The sequence below is a fragment of the Vespa velutina genome, chromosome 3, assembly GCF_912470025.1.
Source record: "Vespa velutina chromosome 3, iVesVel2.1, whole genome shotgun sequence".
In the NCBI taxonomy this organism is placed as follows: domain Eukaryota; kingdom Metazoa; phylum Arthropoda; class Insecta; order Hymenoptera; family Vespidae; genus Vespa; species Vespa velutina.
The window spans coordinates 7,446,112-7,471,111 of record NC_062190.1 but is presented as its reverse complement, the minus strand read 5'-3'; the positions used below and the strand labels follow the sequence as shown (position 1 = coordinate 7,471,111).

Here is a 25,000-nt window from a genome sequence, read left to right as displayed (position 1 = left end):
GAAAGGACAATGTTGATGATTATACAGGTGACTTTAGTCTCAGTGCTTCGCAAGAAAGCTTATACGGTGATGGGGATTCATCCGAGGTCGATTATCAAGGAAGTTCGGAAGAAGCATTATATTCCATTGGTCTTGGAAAAGGAAAACCCTTCTGTGCGTCTAAAATCGCTAAAAAGAGATTAGGCCTAGGAGGAGCCATGATAGGTCGACCGAAAGGCGTGGGTAAACTGGGTTATCAAAAGCGTCAAAAAATGAATGAATTTGGCAGAAAAAGAGGTCCCAAAGCCAAAATGAGAGGTATTTTTGGAGTACCAGGGGTAGGATTGCAGGTAAACAAACTTTTCTTTCTCTCTCTTTGTTTCTATAAATATCAGAGTATATAAAAAAATTATGTTTACATTGGTCGTCATATTAATTTCTTTTTTTGTTTTTCATAATTTCAGAGACCAAGTTCAGATTCTTTTTCAAAAGAAGATGAGCCAGGGGTAGAAAACAGATTAGTATTATGCTCTGCAAAAGATAAATTTGTATTAACTCAAGATATTTGTGTTATGTGTGGTGCGATAGGAACTGATCAGGAAGGATGTTTAATTGCATGTGCACAATGTGGACAATGCTACCATCCTTACTGCGCTAATGTTAAAGTTACTAAGATAATATTACAAAAAGGTTGGCGGTGCCTTGATTGTACAGTATGCGAAGGTTGCGGCGAAAGAAATGATGAAGGTCGCTTAATATTATGCGATGATTGTGATATCAGTTATCATATCTATTGTATGGATCCACCTTTAGATTATGTGCCTCATGGAACATGGAAATGTAAGTGGTGTGCACAGTGCCAAACATGTGGTTCAAATGATCCAGGATTTAACAGCAGCTGGCAAAAAAATTATACTCAATGTGGTCCATGCGCTTCTCATACTGCATGCATATCTTGTCAAGAAGCATATAACGAGGGCGATCTCATAATACAGTGCATTCAGTGTGAGAGATGGTTACATTGTGCATGCGATTCCATTAAATCGGAAGCAGATGCAGAAAAATGTGCCGAGGAAGGATATATTTGTATACTTTGTCGTCCGAGAGACATACTCCCGCCACATCTTTTGTGTAACCAATCTAAGCTCCAACCAAACAAATATTCTCGTTCGCCACCTCCAACTGTGCGAAGCCCTGAATTATACAAACCGTCTTCTCAACAGTATTTAGTAGATGGTGTATATTTATCCGAGGCTGGTATGAATCACATTAAATCTTTAACATCGGAACATCAACAAACGAGGAAAAAAAGAAGAAAAATGCTTCCCTTGATAGATAAAGAGGCAGACATTATGGCCACAATAGAATCTGTTGTGGCTGGTGGTAGTTTAGACAATTCCTTAGAAGATAATGGAAAATTAGATCTAGTAGATGTTAAAGATGAACCTACTGAGGTACTTAAAGAAGGTATGGTATGGACACCACGTGGAGATCAGCCGCCACCGGAAGGATTCAGTATTTATACGACTGAAAATGGCATACCTGTTTTAAGACGCAAACGCCAACGTAACTTACAAAAGCTTGGCATTGGTGGATTCATTGTCAGAATAAGAGGTACACGTAAGGATAAAGAGGAGGAAGGGGATCCTGAAAAAATAGCAGATTCAGTAATAGGAATGGCAGATGACAAACCACGTAGAAAACCACAAAGGCGAAAACCAAAGACAAAATTATCCGAATGTTTTCCACTCTATATGCAAGAAGCATTCTTTGGCAAAGACCTTATGGATACTACCAAAGATAAAGATCTTGAAAGTAGTAGCGAGTCCGATGGTGAACGAAATGTTTCTGCTAATGCAGATACTATTCAATTGTCGCAAGATGAATTGAAAGCAATGGAACAAGTTAAAGCTAAGCAAGAAAAAGAGGAAGATAAGTTGCCTGTAGAACAGCCAATAAAACGGGAAGAAATTATGGAGGATGATGGCAGCGATACCGAAGCACTTGGTGATATATTACCAATTTCTGGTGACATACTTGATAGTGAACTTGTTAATACTATTATGAATGAACCAGATGAAGAATTAGCTAAAGCCAGCGAAGCTTTAGACGAATTAGATGATACGCAAGGTACTTCTAAGGATGAATTAACAGACATTCTCAGCCCACATTTTAATTTGGAATCAATGGTCAGAGATATTGGTATGTATTAGCTGTATGGATGTAAAATAAATAAATAAATAAAAAATAATGGAAAACCTAATGTTTATATGTTCATATAGGTCTACCTAATATGGATAGTAAAGATATCGAAGAAATATTCAAAGGAGTTCTTACGGATGAGTCACAAGAATCGCAAGAATCATCAGTGTTTTCTGTACAAGCTCAACCTCCACATCCACCATCTTCCACTACACCACTTGTTTCACCTTCACCACATCCTGGTAAAAAAAACGTATTATTATCATCGAAATAATTTTAATAAGAAATATAATTATTTATCAAATATTTATGTAATAATTTGTAAAGGTATGCAAACGGCTTTACCTCTTGCAAGACCGCAAGTACCTGGTACATTACCTCCAGTTGGGCAATCAAATTTGAATTCTCCAATGAGTTTTCCACCTCCATCCCCGTATCATTCGGAATATAGCAAGTAAGTAAATTTAATATTTTATTAAATTTACATCTAAAAGTAAATCAATGAAATTTATATTTGACAAATGCAACATTTTTGAAATCTTATCAAGTTAATTTAGTATTTGAAATTATAACATTACAGTAGTCCACAATTTAGCCCAGCATTCTCAGAACCACCAAGTCCTTGGGTAAATCCTGAGGATGAAGGAAGTGCTCCAGTGAGTGGTGCCACGATATCGTACAACCAAAGAAGTAATCTTAAAATGGAGGCTGATGAAGCATTAGGTACTGGGGCAACAATATCTTCAGTTCTTTATGCTAATATTAATCATCCAGAATGGAAAACGGAATATCCAGGTAATAAGAAAATTTATTAAGTTTGATATTTAAATATATGTATATAATTTGTTAATTATATTATTTATTATACGTTTGATATATAATTTCCAGCGTGGTCTGAAAGGTGTAAACAAATTTTAAAAAAGTGGCGTGCTCTACCTAACGAAAAGAAAGCTCCTTATCTAACTCAAGCACGAGATAACAGAGCAGCAATTCGTATGAAGAAAACACAACAGGTAAGAATAATTTCTTAGATTTCATATCGCGCGGTGCAAAGTTAGAAAAGAGAGCGTGACATTTTCGTGAAATGTATCAGTTTTCATTTTAAATGGTGTTTTGTGCTAACATACAAATTACAACTAACAAGCTTATTCTTTACATCTCATCGCAAATATATATATCAATATATCGAGTATATAATTACATTATTACGATAAACTTAGATACAGATATATATATATATATATATATATATATATATATCGTATATTCAGCTTTATAATATCTTAATAATTTATATATTTACTATATAAATAATTTATATATATATAAATATATAATTATATATAATTATACATATATATACATATATATACATATATATACATATATATATATATATATGTATATATATACAATGAGATTAAATACAACAAGATGAGATGTTGTGCCTTGTTTCATAATATGACTCACTAACTTTGCAATAATTTTACATGGGTACATATTTGATATATTTTCTTTTATTGTTATTATAAATGTAATTGTCTAATCCCATGTGCATTATCAAAGTGCAAGATCATAGAAATTTAATATATTAATTATCTAACAAAACATTATCTCTCTCTCTCTTTCTCTCTCTCTCTCTCTCTCTCTCTCTCTCTCTCTTTTTTTTTTTCTCTTTTTCTCGTCGATTCGGATAATCATTGAAATCGAAAATTTTCCCATATTATAGGAGTACTTATATTGTCTATAGATCCTGCTAATAGTTTCCCCAAAGATTCCTGTCAACCACGCAGAGTTGAAATTTCTATTATTACCCTGTATGATGTGTCTTGGAAGTATATAAACCATGAGTACTGTAACGTAAAAGTGTGTGAACGTGGCACCCCTTGAACCGACAGATATCCAAGGAAATACCAAGCACGACCCCAGTCACTGCATCAAGCGCACCTACCATCATCACCAAACCTGTCACTGCTATGACATCAGCTCAAGTTTCTCCAGTAGTAGCTATGGCCTCCAACCAAAGGCAAATTGGACTTTTGACTTCAGTGAGCAGTGAAAAGCCGCAAGAAAAGAGTGGAATGTCCGTATCTGCAACAGGAGTGACGGTGCCAACAGCTAGCAGTAATCATCATGCGGAGGTGTGTGCGGTGCAGGGACCGCCGAAGCAGCTAACATCTATCTCCCCAAGTCCTTCGCCAACTTCCACAACCCCGTCTTCTTCACCCAGACCCAGTTCTGTCAATTCTATCAGTTCCATTAACAGCCTGGCGCACCAAGAGATTACGGGTGGCCAGGCTAGAGTAGCTCAGTCGCCAGCCACGCCTTGCACATCAGCAACTGCTTCTTCTTACTGCAACACGGGCGCCGGTGAAGGGCAGCATCAAACGTCACCATCCCAACAACGTCCTACACCTTCTCATATTACGATCAGTACCAGTACTGTCTCTAACAGTCTGGCTATTCCTCAGGCATCCCCCACTGCTAACGTGATGGTGGGGGCAGCTCCTGCCCGCCAATTATCCTCGGTAGACCACCAGATTAGAGTGCTCACCCCATCTGAAATCATGCGCACCCTCCCCTCCTTGAGCCAGGAGCACTACGATCCGCCACCCACTGCAATTATTCACACTGTACCTGTACAGACCCCGGCTATGGTGAGCCACCTATTCTGTGCCTCTAGTGTCTTGCCTTGTGCCACGTATCTAATCGAGACTTAGTGTTCTTTATTTTTTTTTTCTTTTTTTTTTTTCTTTTTTTTTCCCCTTTTTTCTTCATATATACATATATTTATTTGATTTTTTTTCTTTTTCTTTCTTTTTTTTTTTAATTTTTTTTTTTATTCTTTTTTTTTTAATTTTTTTTTATTTTTTTTTTTTTTTGTCCTTTTAGAACGAAAATATAATGAACAATCATACAGATTTATTTTGCAATACAATTGTACGTTCGTTGATATAAGTGTACATACCATAGTCTTGAAATATGATATATAATTCTGGACGTTGATGTAATCTTTAATTACATAAACACCGAAATATTTCAGGACATTGGTTACATTCAAATAAGATCACTTTGATGTTGCATTATTATAGTTCTTGATATGAGATTCAATTTTTTCGTCGTTTAGTTGGAATGAACAAAACTTCGATATTTCATGTGCAAACGATTCGTTTCTTTTGTATGGCCATGATATTACCCACAATAATTGTAAGTTGGAATATTTCAAATTTTTTTTATTTTCATTTATTTTTCTTTTTTTTTTTTTTACTTTTTCTTACTTTTTTTTATATATATATATATATATATATATATCTCAAATCATTTGGCATGTTAAAGGCATCCATTTACGTTTCTTTTTCTTTCCTTTTCCTTAATATCATATCGAATCCTTTTTTACTATGTATTCCACAAAAAAAAAAAAAAAAAAAAATACAATACCCATTATGTCCCTCATTATGTAGTAAAATGTTAAGCTTTTTACGAACATCGTTAAAAGGTTTTTAGTAGATATACGTTGTGATATGTTGTAGAAATGTTTGTTCGTACAATGTTTACACGTTTATTATACTAATTGTTTTTACTACCTACACTTTCAGATTACCAATTATTTATATTGAATTTTTTTTACATTATATCAAAGACCTTTTTTTTTTTTGTTTTTTGTTTTTGTTTTTTTTTTGTTTTTGTTTGTTTTTGTTTGTTTTGGTTTTTTTTTTTTTTTTTTTTTTTTTTTTTTTTTTCCAGTAACATGAACTAGTCACGAAGGAAATTATTTAAGTGAAGGACATCATTAGTACATATTTGTAACTTATATAGGCTGATACATTGCATTCTTAAAATTATTTGAGAAGTCTACTTATATTAGTAAATATAATTGCTGATCTCTAAAGTTTAATGTTTTAAAAAATAATTAAGAAAAAAAAGTACAATAAATTTTATACATTGCTTTATTTTAATACTGTTTACAATTATAAACTATTAACATTTATTTAACATATGTATTTTATATTTTATAAATTTATTATAGTTGTAAACTCATTTTGTATTATGCTTATTTTATTTATTGAAATTTTTTTTTTCTTTTGTTAATCTTTTTAATTTTTGTGCATGAGTAATATTTATAAAAAATTTGTCATGATGAGAAAGTTCGTGATTGTTTTATTTTAACATAATGAACTTTCAATATAAATGGAGTATGAAAATATTTTTTTTAGATGGTGGCTGGTTGTTCCTAATAAGTTGCACATGTGGAAATAAGGTCTTGTTGATAAATTTAATTTTTAGTATCATGCCAGTATGTTTTTGTGAATGTTGTAATAAAACATTTTGGCTGATTGTCATTAATGCCTTGTACTTTATATTGCTCCAAAAATGATTTGGTTAATAGGTCATTATATCCTAAAAATAATACTATTACATTTTTAATGAATAATTCCATATAAGTAACAATTAATATTATATATTATTCTTTCATAAATCGTAATTCATTCAATTCTATTTATGCATCTTTTTTTTACTTTTTTTTTTTTTTTTTTTTTTTTTTTTTTTTTTTTTTTTTTTTTTTTCTTTTTTCTTTTTTGTATTCATCCATGAAGGATATAATGATCTTTTTCCATATATTTATCGTGTTTTTAACAAATTGTTTTTTAACAGGAACAAGAAAGACTTTCCAATAGAGACCGTTCTAGTAGAGAAGCAGAACAGGAACGTCAGTGGAAACAATTGCAAGCTTTACGTCAGCAACAAGCACAGATTCAACAACAAGTAATTCAAGAGCAACGTGTACACGGTATATATAATCACATTGTACATACTGATATTTATAAATATAATATATTTATATTATTATATTTACGAATTTCTATAACAGCTATAGCCAGAGTACATAGACAAATAAGCGAAGATAATACATCACAATTAAATACTGATAATCCAACAGGATTAACAACACAACTTCAAGTTTCAACATCACAGGTATGTTAATATACTAATTCTCGTGTATTCATAATACTTCATCGATACTTTCATGCATGATATTTTTTTAGGAGGGAAATCATTTAGGACCACTTGCATCCCCATCCCCTGGTTCACGTGGTACCTTTGCAACACCTCCAGTTAAAGTAACAAGAGGGGTAGCTCCACCAAGTCCTCATCAAGGTATGCCACGCTTACCAGCTCAACCTTGTGGAACGGTTACACGTCCAGTTGGAACCGTGGTCAGGCCAGGCATGCCAAATAATTTCACACAACCACCTTCTCCGTTCTCACCTCAAGCTCCTCAATCTCCCCATGATTTTCCTCAATCTCCTGCATCCTCTCAATCTCAAGATCATTTTCAACGCTTCGATACGAACGAAGCTTTCTCTCAGGCTTCCCAAACACCTAGGTCACAAATATCTGGTACACCTTCATATTCTACATCACCAAGAAATGAAGTGTTCTCACAACCACCAGGTACACCAAGACCAATGTTTAATCCACCCACACCACGACCTACTACTCATGTGTATGCTCCATCTCGTACCCCTGATCCTTATAGTAATCAACCACCAACACCATCACCTGTTCCAAATTATCCCTCACCAAGATCAGAATCTCGGCAAGAACCACAACAGCAAGAAGTATTCAATCAACAGCCAGAAGTTAACAGGCAATTACGCGATCTTCTCCAAAGGCAACAGTTTAATAAGAAAATTGAATCTGTTAATGCTTCTTGGAATTCAGGTAGATTGTAATATTGTATAATAATTACGTACATTTTATTACGGATCTTTAATAAAATTTTAATCATTTTTTATATGCTTATTTTAAAGATGGACAAAATAATACTGACGGAAATCAGGGACAATTTGAAACAGGTCATGTGCAACTTCCACAACATTCTCAATCCAATAATAATACTGGGGAAGGTACATTTAGGCATCCACTTCCACCAAGTGTCGTAAGACCACGGATGCCACTTCAACCAAATGTTTTAATAAGAAATTCAATAGGTAAGATTTCAAGTGTTATTGAAAAAAAAAAAAAAAAAAAGAAAAAAAATAATAATAATAATAAATAATTTAATTACGATGTAAATAATAAATATAATTAATTATATATGCTTAGGAATAACTTCGAGACATCCTGTAAACATAGATGCGAGACTTCAAGCTATAGATTCACGCGCTAGAATGTTATTACAGCGACCACAAGTTAATGCAAGTATTCCACAACAGCACTTTCAAAGTACGCAACCTTTACAAACTCGGATGCCAACTGCTAGAAATACACTTCCGGAATCTTATGATGTACTCCAACAACAAAGGTTTCAAGGTATTCTATAATTCATATTACTTTTTATTATTTTATAAGTGAAGTGAAAAAATTTTAATTTTTTTTTTGTTTTATTTTTTTGTTTTTTTTTGTTTTTTTTTTTTCTTTTTTTTTCTTTTTTTTTCTTTTTTTTTTTTTTTTTTTTTTTTATGTTTTTTATACTAAGAACCAAATCAGGGACAACCTCTTGGACAACGTATGGTACGACCAGGTCAAGATAATTTAACTCAAGGAATGCGTATGTTAGGAACGCAAGGATTGGTTAGACCAACTATTATGCAATCAACTGTTAATGAAACTACTAGCACTCCAGAACCGTCAGAAATTCCTTACAATGTAACTGCCGAACTTGAGAAATTAGAACAAGAGGAAGGAGCGCCAATGGTCGAGGTCGAGGGCGTGAGTGCAATATTAGGTGATTTAGGTGACGATGATGATGAACTCCTTGGTAAGTAAAAATTTGCCTGAATATATGAATTTGTTTAACTTCATAATATATATATATATATATATATATATGCATGTAATATTTGTAATTCGTTCTTTACAGCTGAAATGGGTGCAGATTTTAATATTTTGGAATACGCAGATCCCGAATTAAATAATATAACTGGAGGTGATAAAACTAATATTCTTGACTTAGAATTGGAACAAGTTGAAGTAGAAACGAAAGAAGAAAAGCAAAAGAAGGAGTCTAAAGAAGAAGAGCACAAATCGGAAGATTTAGCTGGAACAAGTAGAGTACTCACTGGTATAAGCGAAAAATGTACAGTGAGCACTGTACAAACGTCGACTGATACAACTACTGTACCAACACAAGTACAAGCAATGACATCTTTAAGTGCAACTCCACAAGCACCTCAACAACAATCGGCAATTTTACCACAATCACATCCTCAAGCTGTTGTTGTACAACAACAAATGCATCAGCATGTACAACAAGCAGCGGCAATGGGACGACCTATGCCTCCAGGAACTCGAATATTGTCTCCTGATGGAGCTGTTGGTGTCGTTACATCGACCAATACAGTTACCGTCAGCTATCCTTCGACATTTCCTGGACATCCTCAAAGAGTACCACAAACACATATACAAGGTATAATCCAATTTTATACTCGTGGATAATTGATTAGATTTCTATCTTTGATCCATATATTCGTATAGAAAAAATAAAAAAAAATTATTTATAGTTGCTCAACAACAACGTCTTGGTATGAGGGTTGCTGGAGTCCAGAATGTGGCTGGTCGCGTGGTGACAGTGAACCATATGATCGGACCACGTTTGCCACTTGCACCTCCACCACCGCCGCCACCTCCACCACCACCGTATCCAGGCCCACCACCACCATATCCTGGTCCTATACAGGTTTGTATAGATAACATATTTCTTATGTTTCCTAATTTCTGCATCGCTTTCATATCCAGTATCTAATTACATTTAACACCCTTCTAACCGCAAAATAAAAAAGAACTTGATCTCATGCAAATTCAGAATATATTTGATATTAACGTATTTTTTATTTTTTTTATTTTTTTTATTTTTTTTATTTTTTTTTATTTTTTTTTTATTCTTTTTTTTTCTTTGTTTTTTTTTCTATATTTTTATCTTTATTATTCTTTATTTTTTTTTCTTTTTTTATCTTTTTTGTTTTTTTTTTTCAATTCAAAAAAAATTTTTGTTGAATAAGTTTAATAAGTCCTATATAGATTACTATATAGATTATTTCAAGACTTGAAAATGAAATAACAGTTTTTATTGATTTAGAAGCTAACGAACGAAGACACAGACAAGATTTCAATATTATGTTGCCAGAATATAGTCGATTGATTATATGTTAAGATAATACATGAGAAGGGGTTTAAGATACATTTGTTGTATTACGCATCAAAAAGAAATTGAAGTTTGCTGTCAACGTAGGTGTAGCCAAGCGATTTATTTAATCTAAAAGTATTGGCTGGTAAAATGGTGTTTTGGCCTGGGTGTTTGCAATGCATTTGGTGTTGGTGCATGTCTAGATGGGGCTGTGCCCAGGTGGGCGGGGCTTGACGCGGCCCCCAGTTCATATAGGGCACGCAGTGCCAGTGGCTGGTCCACCAATGGCCCCAGTGGTTCATTCTGGTGCGCCTGCAATGGCACCTCACCCTCATCGAAGACCCTTGCTTCTGCAGGTGAGCAAGACTTGAGGCATTTTTTGCACTCAGCACAAATAGTCAAAAAATCACCTGCAATAGTAAAGAGAATAATGAGGATGTATTACACAAGATGATTGCATATTGCACTATTTTTGTTAATATAAAAAAAAAAGGGAGAAAAACAATCAAATATTTCATTGATAATAATTTTTTTAATGTATTATTATTATTATTATTATTATTATTATTATTATTATTATTATATATGTAAAAAAAAATATATATATATATGTGTGTGATATTTTAGCGATAAATATTTTATTGAAATTAAATTTTACAAACGATCGATATGAGTTGCCATTCCAAAAATTTTTCAAATATATATGTGTTACATTAAAAAGAAAGAAGAAAAAAAAAAGTAAAACAATATTACTACTTTTTATTTATGATATATTTTTACGCTTGAAAAATCTTATTATTAGTTACTTTTAATGTTAAGATTGTGCAATGTATTTTGTGTATGCATGAACTTTAAATGGATTAATTTAATCTTTTTTGAAAAGGGTTTATAGTTCATACGAATTATATTTATTAAGTATTTTTTTAGTTTTTACATTTAAAAAAAAATTATAACTAGCTTTCTTCTACGTTTTATTGCCTTTTAAATCATTCGAAATTAAATATAATTTTTACAAACGCTTATACATATATATATATATATATACATATATATATACATATATATATAATTGATTAGTACTATTTTCGCATGTCCATGTTTTATTCCGAATTACACACTTAAATGCTATGTAATGTTATATAGCTATATCATAGTTTATTAGAAATGCATTGCATAACAAATATAAAAAGATAAATCTATGCTAGATAAAAAAAAAATTGTCTCTGTTGATCTTATTGTTCTTTGTTTTTTTTTTTTTTCCTTTTTGTTCATTTCAATTGAATATCCAAGATAAAAGGCATTTGTTAATGTGAAATTATTCTATACAAATAGAAAGTGACCTTAACTGTTAGCAGTCATGTTCACAGGAGCAACCATTGCTATTAGAGGATCTTTTGGAACAAGAAAAACGGGAACAAGAAAAACAACAACAACAACAACAGCAGCAACAACAACAAGTTGACAATACAACTCCTAGTGGAACTCTTTTAAGTGATAGTGACTTTGAGAGACTGAGAGCAGACGTTTTAGGCTCTGCTCCGTTAGCATCCCCTCCTCAAGGAATGGTACCAGTGCCTGGTGGAATTCCTGTTATTAGACCACCGTGTACACCGAGACCACCATCTGCTCCAGGAAAAAATTGGCCACAAGCAGTTTCAGACGCGGCAAAGCTTGCAGTACAAGTACCCAGACAGCCAATCGCTACGCAAACACCACCTGAACGTCAGTACCACATAAATTATTAATAATTTTACGTGTTATATATATATAACATTTTTTGTTTTATTTTTGTTTTATTCTTATTTTATTTTTTATCTTTTTTTATTTTTTTTTTTTTTTTTTTTTTTTTATTTTATTTTTATTTATTTATTTTTTATTTTTTTTTATTTTTTTCTTTTTTTTTTTTTTCATTACAGCAAGAGTAGCTACATTCAATATACCTCAAATACCAGCACCACCGACTCCGCCAGAAAACATAGTGAACGAACAGGATCGTCAAATGCAACTCCAATATGAACAGTGGTTGAATCACCAACATCAAGTATTAACACAACAACTAAAATATTATGAAACGGAAGTCCAGAAGCTGCGCAAAGTAAGAAAAGTAAGCATAGTAAATCTTAGTGATATTTTATATAAAAATAGTATTATGTTTTCTTAACATTTTATGTTTTATACAGTCCCTTAATAGCAAACAACGACAACTTCGGAAATCTGGAAATGAATTGGCAGAAAATGATGCTGCCGAACTTCAAAGAATTTCGAGTGAACAAGCAATATTACAGAAACATTTAGATGCTAGCCGAAAACAAACGAGACAACATGGGATGTTGATACAAGAATATAATACTAAACAACAACAAAAACAATCTCAACCACAAAACAGTGAACCTTGTTCACCGTTAATGTCTCCTTCTCAACATTCACCAATGCATAGTCCAGCTGCACTTGTTTCTCAAAGTCCAGGCCCTGGAAGTGTCCCTGCAAATATGATACAACATTCACCAGCTACGCCGATTATACAACATAGTCCTAATCCACCATTACTGCAACATAGTCCAGGTAATCCACAAACAGCAAATCCGGGTACCATGTCTCCTCACAATATGCAGCAATCTCCGAGGATAGGGACACCTCATTCGCAAGGCGAAGAGAGTCCTTTCAGTCCAGGTGCTATGTCGTCACCAGGGATTTGTGGTCCATCAGCTACTAGAATGACTTCACCACAACATCGTGCAGTAATAACAGGACGACATGCTACGAGTCCAGGTTCTTTTACGACAGAAGCACGAAACACCCAACAAATTATTGGAGATCAAGGAGTTAGAGTACATGCACTTTCTCAAAGATTCGTTCGTCCACCGGTAATAGGAGAACCTGGACAAAGACCGAGAATGCCATTACAAGGAGGAATAGTATATGGTCAACGTTCTCCACTTGGAAGTCCTCAACCCAATCAACAATCATTGATGACTCAACAACAGCATCAACAAATGTTACAGCGACAGCAAATTATGCAACAACAGCAGCAACAACAACAACAACAACAACACGATACAAATAACGTTCCTCAAGACGGGCAAAATACTATAACTCAACGCACTTTACAAATGGCACAGCAAAGGCAACAAATATTGCAGCAACAACAAAGGCAACAACAATTTCTACAAATGCAACAACAACAGCAACAACAACAGCATGGAGCTACAATGCAAAAACCTCCAAATTCTCCCATGGTATCTCAGCCTGCAAATTCACCAAGTCCACAGCTCCATCAACAAATATCGCAAAATTATGGACAACCACCGAGCTCACCAATGCCACGTAGTCCTATGGTACAACAAACGATGGGTTCACCTATGCTTCAACAACAATTAAGTCAAACTTCTCAACCTCCGAGTCCAATGAATACAAGAATGCATACGCATCCTCCCACTTCTCCAATGGTTTCTCAATGTCAACCACCTAGCCCTATGGCTCGTAATCATCCGTCAACATCACCAATGTTACAACATCAGCTTAATAATTCACATCACCCACCACCATCACAAACACCAAATTCTCCAATGCCACGTAGTCCAATGGTTGGTGGTTCTCCAATGCAAATGCAAAGACGACAATCTACTGGCAATAGTCCAGCGATGCCTGATAGACCGCAAAGTGTTGAAAATCCGGGAACCCCAAGAACACCACATACTCCTCATACACCCCATGCAGTTTATGCCCCTCAAAATTCAGGTAACGCAGTAATGTCGAACGATCAACAACAACAGCAACAACAACTTTCTCAACATCAGCATCAACAATCAGTATCACAGCCAGAACAAACGTCTGTAGATCACACAAATAGAGGAGGTGGAAATCCACATAATCCAATAAATCCATTACCATTCATACCAAACTTTGGAAGATATGGATTTTTTAAACTTGGTCTAAGAGGTGGCTCCCCAATGTGGTCAACAAAAGCAGAATCTAGTAAGGGTAAAACTGCAGAGACTCATCTATTGAATATTGATGAAAAACCTAATACATCAGTTGTACATAGAAAAACAGGTATACCACCGTCAAAAATTAATTCTTTAGTTTGTGCAGATTATAATGATTTCGACGATGATTCTCATACGCCACCTCAAACGCCCCCAACATCTACAGAATCAAAACAGACACCGTCGTTACCTGATAATGGTCCATTACAATTAGGAAGCCCAAGTGATAAACTTGAACCTATACCTGATACTACTGATTATGATGATGATAAGACGATAGTTAACACTGAGGTAACATTAAGTTCAACGGCTCAACGGGATAATGATGACATTACTGTCATAGAACAATTTGGAGACACAGAGTTAGTAGATGTTATATCAGGTACGCTTGATGGAGACATGCAAGAAGAATATGTGCTCTTTGAGCCTGGGATGGTTGTAGATTTATCTGCTGATAGTAACGATTCTCTTTGTCATGCACTTGTCAATGACGGTAGTCAAGGACATGACTTGGTACAAATTTTGGAAATTGAAAATCCAGAATCTCAAACTGATGAACCTATATTAAGCGATGAAGATCTTGTACCTTCACATACAAGAAATAAAAAAGGCTTAAGATTGGATATTGTGAGAACGCTTCAATCGGGAAAAAGATTATTGGCAGTAACAGATACACCAGAGTCCCCTGATCAAGATGAATTACGTGTAGATCCATCACCTGGACCATATATGGATCATTCACCAGACCAAGATATTATGGTATCTTTGGACAGTGAATCAGAGGTTGTTATTATTGACCCTAGTACGAAATCACCTGAAGATAATTTCTCTAAGGAATCTTGTGAGGAAGAAAATGATAAAATAGATACTACAAATAATTTAGATGTACCTAAAGAAAATATTATAAAAGAATCTTCAAACGAGGATCAATCAGAATCTCAAAAAGAAACAAAACAAACAAAAAGCCCGATAGCATTTACGTTTCCAGAAAGTGTATCATATAGTCAAATACCGCCTTCCAGTTTACATCAGGCAAATATTGGCTTACCTGTTAGCTGTTTATCTACTATTATGTTTACAACAACTTCTACAACAACTGAAACAAATGTCATAACAGTATCATCAACGATATTAACATCAGATACAACTACTAAGTCCTCTACAACATTTCCGACCGTATGCGTGACAAAGGAGCAAATAACAAATACGTTAAATTCTCAAAGACAAACTATTTTATCATCAACTATGGCAAGTATTGTAGCAGATGCTAAAATAGCAGCTAAACTTAGTCAAACTGTTTTAGAAAATATAGGAGTTACTTCACAGCAAATCACGCCCGAAACGAAGACACTACCGAAAGTGACTTTGTCCAACACAGAAACTTCAACAACATACATTATAACAACAGACAAAATATCAACGCCTAACACACAGTTTGAATATACAAGTTTTGTACAGAATGTTAGTGTGAATACAACAGAATCAACAAGTAATCCTACAAAATTAGTATTAAGCGTCCAGCCTACATCAGTTACTTTATCAACACCAAAAATGTCAATACCTGATCTACCTAAAAAAGATATTGTCGTAGTTACTCCAAAAGACGATAAAAATGAATATACTGGGAGTATCGGAAAAGAAAAGAATGAAAGAGATGAAACGGATAATGCAGAAAAAAATCAAGAAAAAGATAATGTTGTTTCAAAAGTAGATATTAATTCAACTGCAATTTCAGATACAATAATTTCAGATGATAAGAAAAATGATCCATTGAATACAACGGATGAATTAGAAAGTATGTTAGAAGCTATTCATAATCCTGCTGAAAATAATATAACTGGAAAAAAGAATCCACATCCTGAGGAAAAATCAAATGTCTCCACGTTGAAAAGAATGTCGCCTGTTGCTGATGATTTGTCACTTGTAAATATTTTAGAAAATGATGTTGAACCAGCCGTTGAAAATGACAATAAACAAGATGGCACAGACACAGAAGTATCAAAAGTAGAGAAAACTAAGGAGGTAATAAAGCAACCTATTAGTGAAGTAAGCAACGCGGATACCGATACGAATCAAATTATAAGCGATATTAATCAAGAAGAACATAAAGAGAATAAAGACAATGTATCCTGTACAGAAATTGAATCTAATAAACCATATTTACAACATTGCCTAAATGAAGAAAGAAATTTAATGGAAGAGTCATCGGATGATATATTAGATATGCTTCACAATATAATATCTTCTAAACCAGAGATGGCAAATACCGATATTCTTCATGAAGACAGATCTAGAAAATCGAGTCTTATATATCAGTTACCAACACCATTGGATACATTACCTCTTAATATTTTACAAGACTCATTGATGGACTTGGAGCAAGAAAATTTGGAAAATGAACATCTTCTATCTTCGGAAAATAAAATGTCGCCTAAACCTCAAAAAACAAGTCCATCGCCTACGGGATCTATATCTAAGAAAAGTCCACCGCATCATACTGTCCCGTTGGTTGTGAGCACAGTAGCGCAATTACAAAAATGTACAACTACAGTACCTCATCTTTCTCCTTTGTCCAAGCCTACAGAGCTTACATCGAATGTGGCCAATGTATCGCATCAATTGAGAACATTACTTTCTTCTTTACAGACAAATCATTCTCAAAACTGTACAACCAGTCAACAACCTACTATCGTTACTATGGTATCTTCGGTCATTTCAGCGCCGAAAGTCGGAACGATCTTATCAACGAGCACATCTTCTCCGAATTCTATTAATAATACGCAGCCTAATTCAAACCTTCGTTTACAGACATGCATGACTTCGTCTCTTCATGCAAATACAAATAAAGTAGATATTGAATGTACCACTACTGCATACACTTCACAGGGTAAAGAAAGTACAAACTCTACAGTCAGCGTTATTTCAAGTCATTGTAAAGTAACAACCTCTGAGCAATTTCTACGAGTAACTTCAAGTGGAATTCAATCCCCATCAACAAATTGTCTTACATCACAAACATCTTCTGTAATAACTCCTAGACAACCAACTAATACTGGTATATCTATTACCTCAAATGCAATGTTAAATGCTATGTTAGCTGGTACAAATTCGGCAAAACCAACGATCGCTGGACATAGAGCAAATACTGTCCCAACACAGGCCAGTAACTTATTAAGTTCAGTTATGCCACCATCATCTGTACAAAGAACACAAAATCTGCAAGCAATATTGCAAGTAAGCTCAAATAATTCATCAATATCTTCTCGCATTGCCGCTAATTCTACCTCGACAGCGATAAGTACATCTATGCAATGTGTAAGAACCATTGTACCACCTACAGTAACATCTAGTACAAGTAATGTTAGCGTTACTACCAGTATATTACAATCTACATTGTCTCAAACTTCAACACTTTTACAAGCTCAACATAGTTCTGGGCAATCTCAATATAAAACTGCAGGTCTCTTACCTATTGACAATAAAAATAATGAATTGGAGGGATTAAATCAAAGTTCTGCTGGAAAGAAAGAACAAGATGAGACAAATTCTAAAATGCAAACAAGTATTGATAAAACGGTTACAACAAGAAACGAATTAGAAATTGGTAAAGGTAGCTTAACGACAAACTCTCACAGAATGGAAGAATCTCAGAATGTATTATTGAAACAATTATTGCAAAATACAGCATGTGCAACTACAACATTGCCAGTTAGTAGCTCACAAGGACCAAGTTTGCCTTTAGTACCATCATTGGAAGCACAATTAGCAAGGCCAATTCCACCTACTCCATCCTTTCTATTATCACCCATGCTAAATGAGACACCAACTGCCAAATCACCTGCTAATAAACAAGTTCTTACTAGAGAGACTTCGTTTCTATCACATTCGGTCACTCCTCTTAAAGTTCAAAGTCCACCGATAAAAGAAGAACCTCCAAAGCCGCCACCACCACCGCCGCCACCACCTCCACCACCGTTAGCAACATCTACACCGACCCTGACGCAACAACGATCCGTTGATACAATGGTAAAGCAACAAACGACAAACCAGGCACCAAAAACTGTGGTGTCTACCACTACACAGGCAAATCAACAACCTACAACTGCTCCAACTGTGAAACAAGCAGCACCAGTGTCAACAAAAAATTGTGAAGTACTATCTTCTTTGCAACAGGATACTAATACTAGCCAACCTCAGATGAAAACATCTAATGATCCTGCTATCACAAATACTACACAAGTGCAACAGCAACGTGCATCGACACCTATGATAGTTTCGAGAATGGTTTCACAAACAAAGCCTACCGTAACTACGACTGTACCTGCAAAAATTACGCAGGCTATATCACAAGCATCAAATAACGTTCACGTTACACAACAAGCCCCATCAGTTACACCCCCTCAGACTTTACAGTCTCAACCTCTATTGTCAGTAACTCAAAAATCTATAGCTACATCACAACAATCTACACATATTAGTTCAGTACAGCCATCAGTGCCTCAAACAGTGCCCCATTCTATGGGTCATCAATCACAGATGTCACAGGGTGCAAATGCACAACATTCAGTGCCTTTAGTAGAAGTCAAAAAAGAAATTCTTGATGAAGTTCTGTCCAGTGGTACACCTACCCAGTTAACCGATACCAAAGACTTTCTTACTGCCAAAGAGGAGCTTATAGACGGATCTATGGATGATAAAACTGGTATATTATTTATATACCATATTACCAATAACTTTTATTAATAAACAGTGTACATAATAAATATATATTATATATTTATTTTTAGATCTCAAAAAGTTAAGAAGGCGTCAGTATCAGCAAAAACGTAAACAGAGTCAAGGCAAGGACGCAACAGCGGTACCTCAAAAGAAGCGATGTAGAAAAGTATCGCGATTAGACGAAGATTATGACACGTTTATCGATAATTTTATGATTCAATTACGGCAACTTCAACCAATGGCAGTGTTGGAACCTCTATTAGGGAGAAATTATGGTGTTTGTCCTATTTTTGGTTCAGGGGAATTATTAAAAATTGTAAGCCAAAAAGATTATAATACCAGAACTGGAGATTTAATTGGCTCATATGGTTCTGCTAATATACCTGGTGTCTCCGATCATTATAATACTCAACCTTTTGGTGAATTAGAACCGTTACCTCCTCAACAACCTATTTCTACACAAAGAGGATTTTACGATCAGGAATTTCCACCTCTCAAATTGGATGACTGTATGTATAATAATAACAAATTAAAATACCTTTTAATAACAATTATTTCAGCTTATTTTATAAAAATTATTATTTTAGCCGATGAAAAGAAAGAAAATTCCTTGATAACGAATCGTGATGTTGATTCTCCTGATACGATAGTAAGCTCGTCATCCCCAGAATGTGTGATACCAGAGTTCATCCCTCGTTTCCCAGGATTAAGATTAATCGAAGAAGAGTCAGACGAAGAATCTGATTGGTTAAAACGAGTATCACCTGTTATACCTTTAATTTCTCCTATACCAATTAGACTTAAACCTACCTATATAAGAGATACAACCAAACAAGATAAAGAAAACTTAGGAATTCCAAGGTATGTGCTGATTAATGTTATTACTTAATAAATTATACCTTGTTATCTTTCTTCTTTTTATTTTTCTTTTTTCTTTTTTTTTCTTTTCTTTTTTTTTTTTTTTTGTTCTTTTTGTTTTTTGCTAAATCTACTTCTCCTCATACAGGCTTGGAAAATCTCCACCAACACCATTAAGGGAGAATGGAAATGTTACTGTTACCTTGACTTTGAATAGTCAGGCTGCAGATGATATAATGGGTGTACTTAAAGATTTGGCAAATATACTAAACATAGCTCCTCCAACTGGTTACCAGATAGTAGAACGTACCACTACTCCTCCTAGTCAAAAATTAGGACTTTACAGAACTAAAGGAAAAGATGGCAAAGAAGGAGGTAACTAAATTGTTTAATGATTTTATTTATCATAATTGATATCCTAAAAAAAAATAAATGTTCGATTTGTATGATATAGTTGGACCTGTTGAGAAAAGAAATAAGCTAAACTTTTTATTTATAGCACCAATTGACATACAGAGTATTTTGAATGGTGCTGCCAAATTCTGTCGTCATTGTGATGTTGTGATATTAAATAGCTTAATAAGAAAAAAAGTGTCAGATTTACCATTTTTGAGTAAGGAAGAAGCAGAACCTGGTGACGAATTATGTTTTTGTTCAGCAGCATGTTATATGCAATTTGCTCTAATGCACAGGACACCTACAAACACGCAAGAAAAAGTTAGTTATATATTCGAAGAGAAAAATTTTACCTTCGAAATGCATAAAATTTACTTTGTCCTTTCTTTATAGGCTGCGACAATAGTAGATCATTTATGCCAAAAGGTAGATCCCAAGGTAATAGATGATGATTTTAAAAAAATGCAAGAGAAAAAATTTTCACTTAAGCAATCTATCGACCACGTGGAAAGTATGGAAATAGAACCTGAAAATAAATCGGATGTTAGAATCAAAATTGAGGAAGAATTCGAAATGCATGATAATAAGGAAGATTTATCGGATGAAAAGCGACCAAAGAAACATGCTGCCCTCGAGGAACCAGCTAATGAAACGAGTGAACCACCCCCACCTGCGAAAGTATGGAGAGGTTTAAAATATAAAACTTGGACCATGGGTGCGATACAGCCTGCAACTAAATATAAAAAACCCACCGACAAGGAAATTACCGATGTATGGACAATTGACATCGCATTATAAATATATCTCTTATTATTGTAAAATGATTAACATATGAAATATTGTAATTATATTTATAGATGCTTTTCCGCATGGGTGTAACCGTGATACCTGCAAAGGCAGAAGACAGTCGCCGATGCATGTTTTGCCAAAGCCAAGGAGACGGTACTGCCGATGGACCAGCTCGATTATTAAATTTCGATGTTGACAAATGGGTACATTTGAATTGTGCATTATGGTCGGAGGACGTGTATGAGACGGTAAACGGCGCATTGATGAATTTGGACACTGCTTTACAACATAGCCTTGTATTGAATTGTATCGTTTGTGAGAAACCAGGAGCTACAGTGAAATGTTTTAAAATGCGTTGTACGAACGTTTATCATCTTGGTTGTGCGGTTAAAGATGGTTGCGTATTTTATAAGAATAAAGTAAGTATTTATATTTTACACGTGGAGCTGTATATAACTCCTTAAACATCAAAGGCTAACTTTGTACTAATGATAATTTCAGAGCACTTACTGCTCGCAGCATGTACAGAAAAATGAGAAGGATAACGAATTGACAACCTTGTCCGTATTTAGAAGAGTTTATGTAAATCGTGACGAGAATAGACAAGTTGCAGCAGTGATGCATCACTCTGAGCATAATCATCTACTCAGAGTAGGAAGTCTAATTTTCTTAAGCGTTGGACAGTTACTTCCTCATCAGCTCGCTAATTTCCACACGCCTAATTATATATATCCGGTCGGTTATAAAATCGTACGATTTTATTGGAGCATGAGAAGGCCCAACAAACGTTGCCGATACGTATGTTCTATCCACGACGTTTCAGGACGACCCGAATTCAGAGTATTAGTACAAGAACCATTACAAGAAGATGTTGAATTACGTGATGCTACGCCACGAGCCGTTTGGAGTCGAATTCTCGAACCTCTTGCTGAACTTCGTAGGTCGACACACAGTGTTCAATTATTTCCACGTTACGTTTCTGGCGAAGATCTTTTCGGCCTTACGGAACCAGCTGTAGTACGAGTTCTTGAAAGTTTACCTGGCATCGAAACCCTAACAGATTATAGATTTAAATATGGGCGCAATCCTTTATTAGAATTACCTTTAGCTATTAATCCAACTGGCAGTGCAAGGACCGAAGCCCGATTAAGAAATCAATTACCTTGGAAACGACCTCACACTCAACGTACTGGCTCTTCGGCTCGGGCAAATTTTGTACCGACTGCCACGGTAGCCGGTGAAGTTGCATGTCCGTATTCGAAACAGTTCGTACATTCGAAAAGTTCGCAATATAAGAAGATGAAACAGGAGTGGCGAAATAATGTTTATTTGGCACGTTCCAAGATTCAGGGTCTTGGTTTGTACGCCGCGCGTGATCTTGAAAAGCATACAATGGTCATAGAATATATAGGGGAAATAATACGAACTGAATTAGCTGAAACCAGAGAAAAGCAATACGAGGCTAGGGTAAGTAAAGCTTTATCTCTTTATATAGACTTCTTTTATTATTTTTCATATTTTCGTGTCATTTTAATCATATATAAATATATTTTTTTTTTTTTTTTTTTTTTTTTTTTTTTTTTTTTTTTTTTTTTATATTTTAGAATCGTGGTATTTATATGTTCCGATTAGACGAAGAAAGAGTTGTTGATGCAACTCTATCCGGTGGACTTGCCCGATATATTAATCATTCTTGCAATCCCAATTGTGTCGCTGAAATTGTTGAAGTCGAGCGTGATCTCAGAATTATAATATTTGCAAAGCGAAGAATCTCACGTGGTGAAGAGGTATATTGGTTTCCTTTTCAATGACAAATCTTATAATTTTCTGGACATTACATATTGAAATATATTTTCGATCCTTTCACAGCTGGCATATGATTATAAATTTGATATCGAAGATGACCAGCACAAGATAGCATGCGCATGTGGTGCGCCTAACTGCCGCAAGTGGATGAACTAAAGAGAAATCGTCCACTGTTGTTATTGTTACTACGTTATTGGGTAGGTTTTACATGAAGAAAAAAATTATATATATGTATATGTATATATACACACACACACACACACATATATATATACATATAAAGCTACTATATAATGTATATATACACAAATGTATATATATATATATATATATAAAGCTATTATATATATATATATATGTGTGTATGACATATATAATATATTTTGTATATATACATATATATATGATAGACACATTATTTAATTTGTAAAGTGCCATTGCAGTTTGAGTAATTGAATCATAGTGAAGTTGGTGCTATGCCATCACAACATTCCTCCAAAGTTGTACAATATTAGTTTTATTCTATATAAACATAAATCATTGAACGCTTGTATATTACGGAAGAAAAAAATTTTCTTAATGACACGACAAAACGTGAAGAGAAATAAAAAGAATAATAATAATAATAATAATAATAATAATAATAATAATAATAATAATAAAAATAATAATAATAATAATAATAATAATAATAATAATAATAATTGCAGTGTCGTGTATATGTATACAAAAAGTTTGTATCTTTGTATGTTGAGTAATGTCAACGATAGTTGACCAATATTGTATTATAGATCGTTTATTAATTATTATTGCACCGTCTCTGTACATAAAGTAGAGATCCATGTTATTTTGAATCACCAGATGAATTATGTAAAGTAACAATATATCTAATTTAGAATTATATACAATTATAACTATTTGATTATATAATAAATCCGTACAAAAAACCTTATACAAACTTGTTTCTATTTCCGTTTTGCTTTCTATTTTGTGATCTATACATTTATCTAATCAAATCATGCATATTTTCTTTTTTCATCATGCAATTATTTAAGTGATTCATAACCTAAAAAAAAAAAAAAAAGGAAAATTAAAAAATAATATCTTGTACGTTTACCTTTATTAATCTTCTAAATGGTTGATATATTTTATTATGTATATGATAAATAAAATTTGAATCAGGTGCGAAAAGAGATCAATTATTTCTTGATATGGAACTTTATTCCAATACTTCGTACACACAACGATATTCACAACGAACTGTAGTGTATACACGTAAAATGTACAATACAATTCCTTTAAGAGCTTCGTTCGTATCGTTAGTATAAAAAAAAAAAAAAAAAAAGAAAAAAGAAATAAGGAAAAAGAAAATCAACTTGAAAACAATATGTACAAAAGGGAGAATACATTTTTATAATACAAATGCCAAACGACGATTTATAAAAAAAAAAGAAAAAAATAAAAAAAAAATAAAAAAAAAAATAAACATTTAACAAAAAACTTAAGATATAAATCAGTTTAATAATAATTACGCGATATATAATCTTGAATATAATAATAATAATTATTATAACTAGCAAGCTTCGATAAATTTAATAAATCGTAAAAAGAGACGTACATATATATATATATATATATATATATACATATATATATATATGTATATATATATATATAGTATAACTAGGCGAACAATATATATTTATATTACGAAATTAAAAATGTGAACATTTAATATATAATGACTAATAAACGATAACGCGTTAATCGTAAATGCGAATAATAATAAACGCATAGGTGTATGAAAAAATATATTTTAAATGCAATTCTTTGGCAATTTTATTCTTTTAAAATTGAAAAAGAAACTTGTCCTTCGAGAATGAGCAAGATATATATATATGTGTGTGTGTGTGTATGTGTGTGTGTGTGATATATATCTATATATAATATGTATATACATGAGCCGATGTAACTAAAAAAAAAGAAAAAGCTTCGGTTGTAAGTACAAAAATGAAATACGTTCATGCTTGCGTGCGTACGCGATGATTAACTAACTTAATCAAACGTTCAAAACTATAGATTAAAAAAAAAAAAAAAAAAAAAAAATAAAAGAAATTTGTATATGTATATCGAATCG

The 25,000-nt window shown here is 33.6% G+C and overlaps 1 protein-coding gene across 14 annotated transcripts in view; it reads left to right on the top strand.

Annotated features, from left to right (window-relative positions):
• LOC124947603 (histone-lysine N-methyltransferase 2C-like) overlaps positions 1-24,353 on the top strand; it is a 28,376-nt gene extending 4,023 nt beyond the window's left edge. For 3 of the 14 annotated variants that reach the window (XM_047489984.1, XM_047489983.1, XM_047489982.1), the window contains 28 exons: positions 1-329; positions 444-2,181; positions 2,262-2,423; positions 2,509-2,635; positions 2,762-2,976; positions 3,070-3,194; positions 4,080-4,838; positions 6,835-6,970; positions 7,052-7,155; positions 7,227-7,905; positions 7,995-8,174; positions 8,290-8,496; positions 8,663-8,944; positions 9,047-9,592; positions 9,687-9,862; positions 10,513-10,665; positions 11,665-12,031; positions 12,226-12,413; positions 12,490-18,997; positions 19,083-19,523; positions 19,602-19,875; positions 20,021-20,247; positions 20,327-20,589; positions 20,662-21,039; positions 21,126-21,476; positions 21,559-22,524; positions 22,662-22,844; positions 22,927-24,353. The exon at positions 1-329 is cut by the window's left edge and continues 597 nt beyond it. In XM_047489984.1, coding sequence (XP_047345940.1) covers positions 1-329; positions 444-2,181; positions 2,262-2,423; positions 2,509-2,635; positions 2,762-2,976; positions 3,070-3,194; positions 4,080-4,838; positions 6,835-6,970; positions 7,052-7,155; positions 7,227-7,905; positions 7,995-8,174; positions 8,290-8,496; positions 8,663-8,944; positions 9,047-9,592; positions 9,687-9,862; positions 10,513-10,665; positions 11,665-12,031; positions 12,226-12,413; positions 12,490-18,997; positions 19,083-19,523; positions 19,602-19,875; positions 20,021-20,247; positions 20,327-20,589; positions 20,662-21,039; positions 21,126-21,476; positions 21,559-22,524; positions 22,662-22,844; positions 22,927-23,019 — 16,157 coding nt within the window. In that variant the 3' untranslated portion in view covers positions 23,020-24,353. Of the gene's footprint in view, positions 330-443; positions 2,182-2,261; positions 2,424-2,508; positions 2,636-2,761; positions 2,977-3,069; positions 3,195-4,079; positions 4,839-6,834; positions 6,971-7,051; positions 7,156-7,226; positions 7,906-7,994; positions 8,175-8,289; positions 8,497-8,662; positions 8,945-9,046; positions 9,593-9,686; positions 9,863-10,512; positions 10,666-11,664; positions 12,032-12,225; positions 12,414-12,489; positions 18,998-19,082; positions 19,524-19,601; positions 19,876-20,020; positions 20,248-20,326; positions 20,590-20,661; positions 21,040-21,125; positions 21,477-21,558; positions 22,525-22,661; positions 22,845-22,926 lie in introns of those variants that run through there. The other 11 variants (XR_007100450.1, XM_047489985.1, XM_047489988.1 and 8 more) reach the window with 11 other exon arrangements.
• Positions 24,354-25,000: the final 647 nt, after the last annotated feature.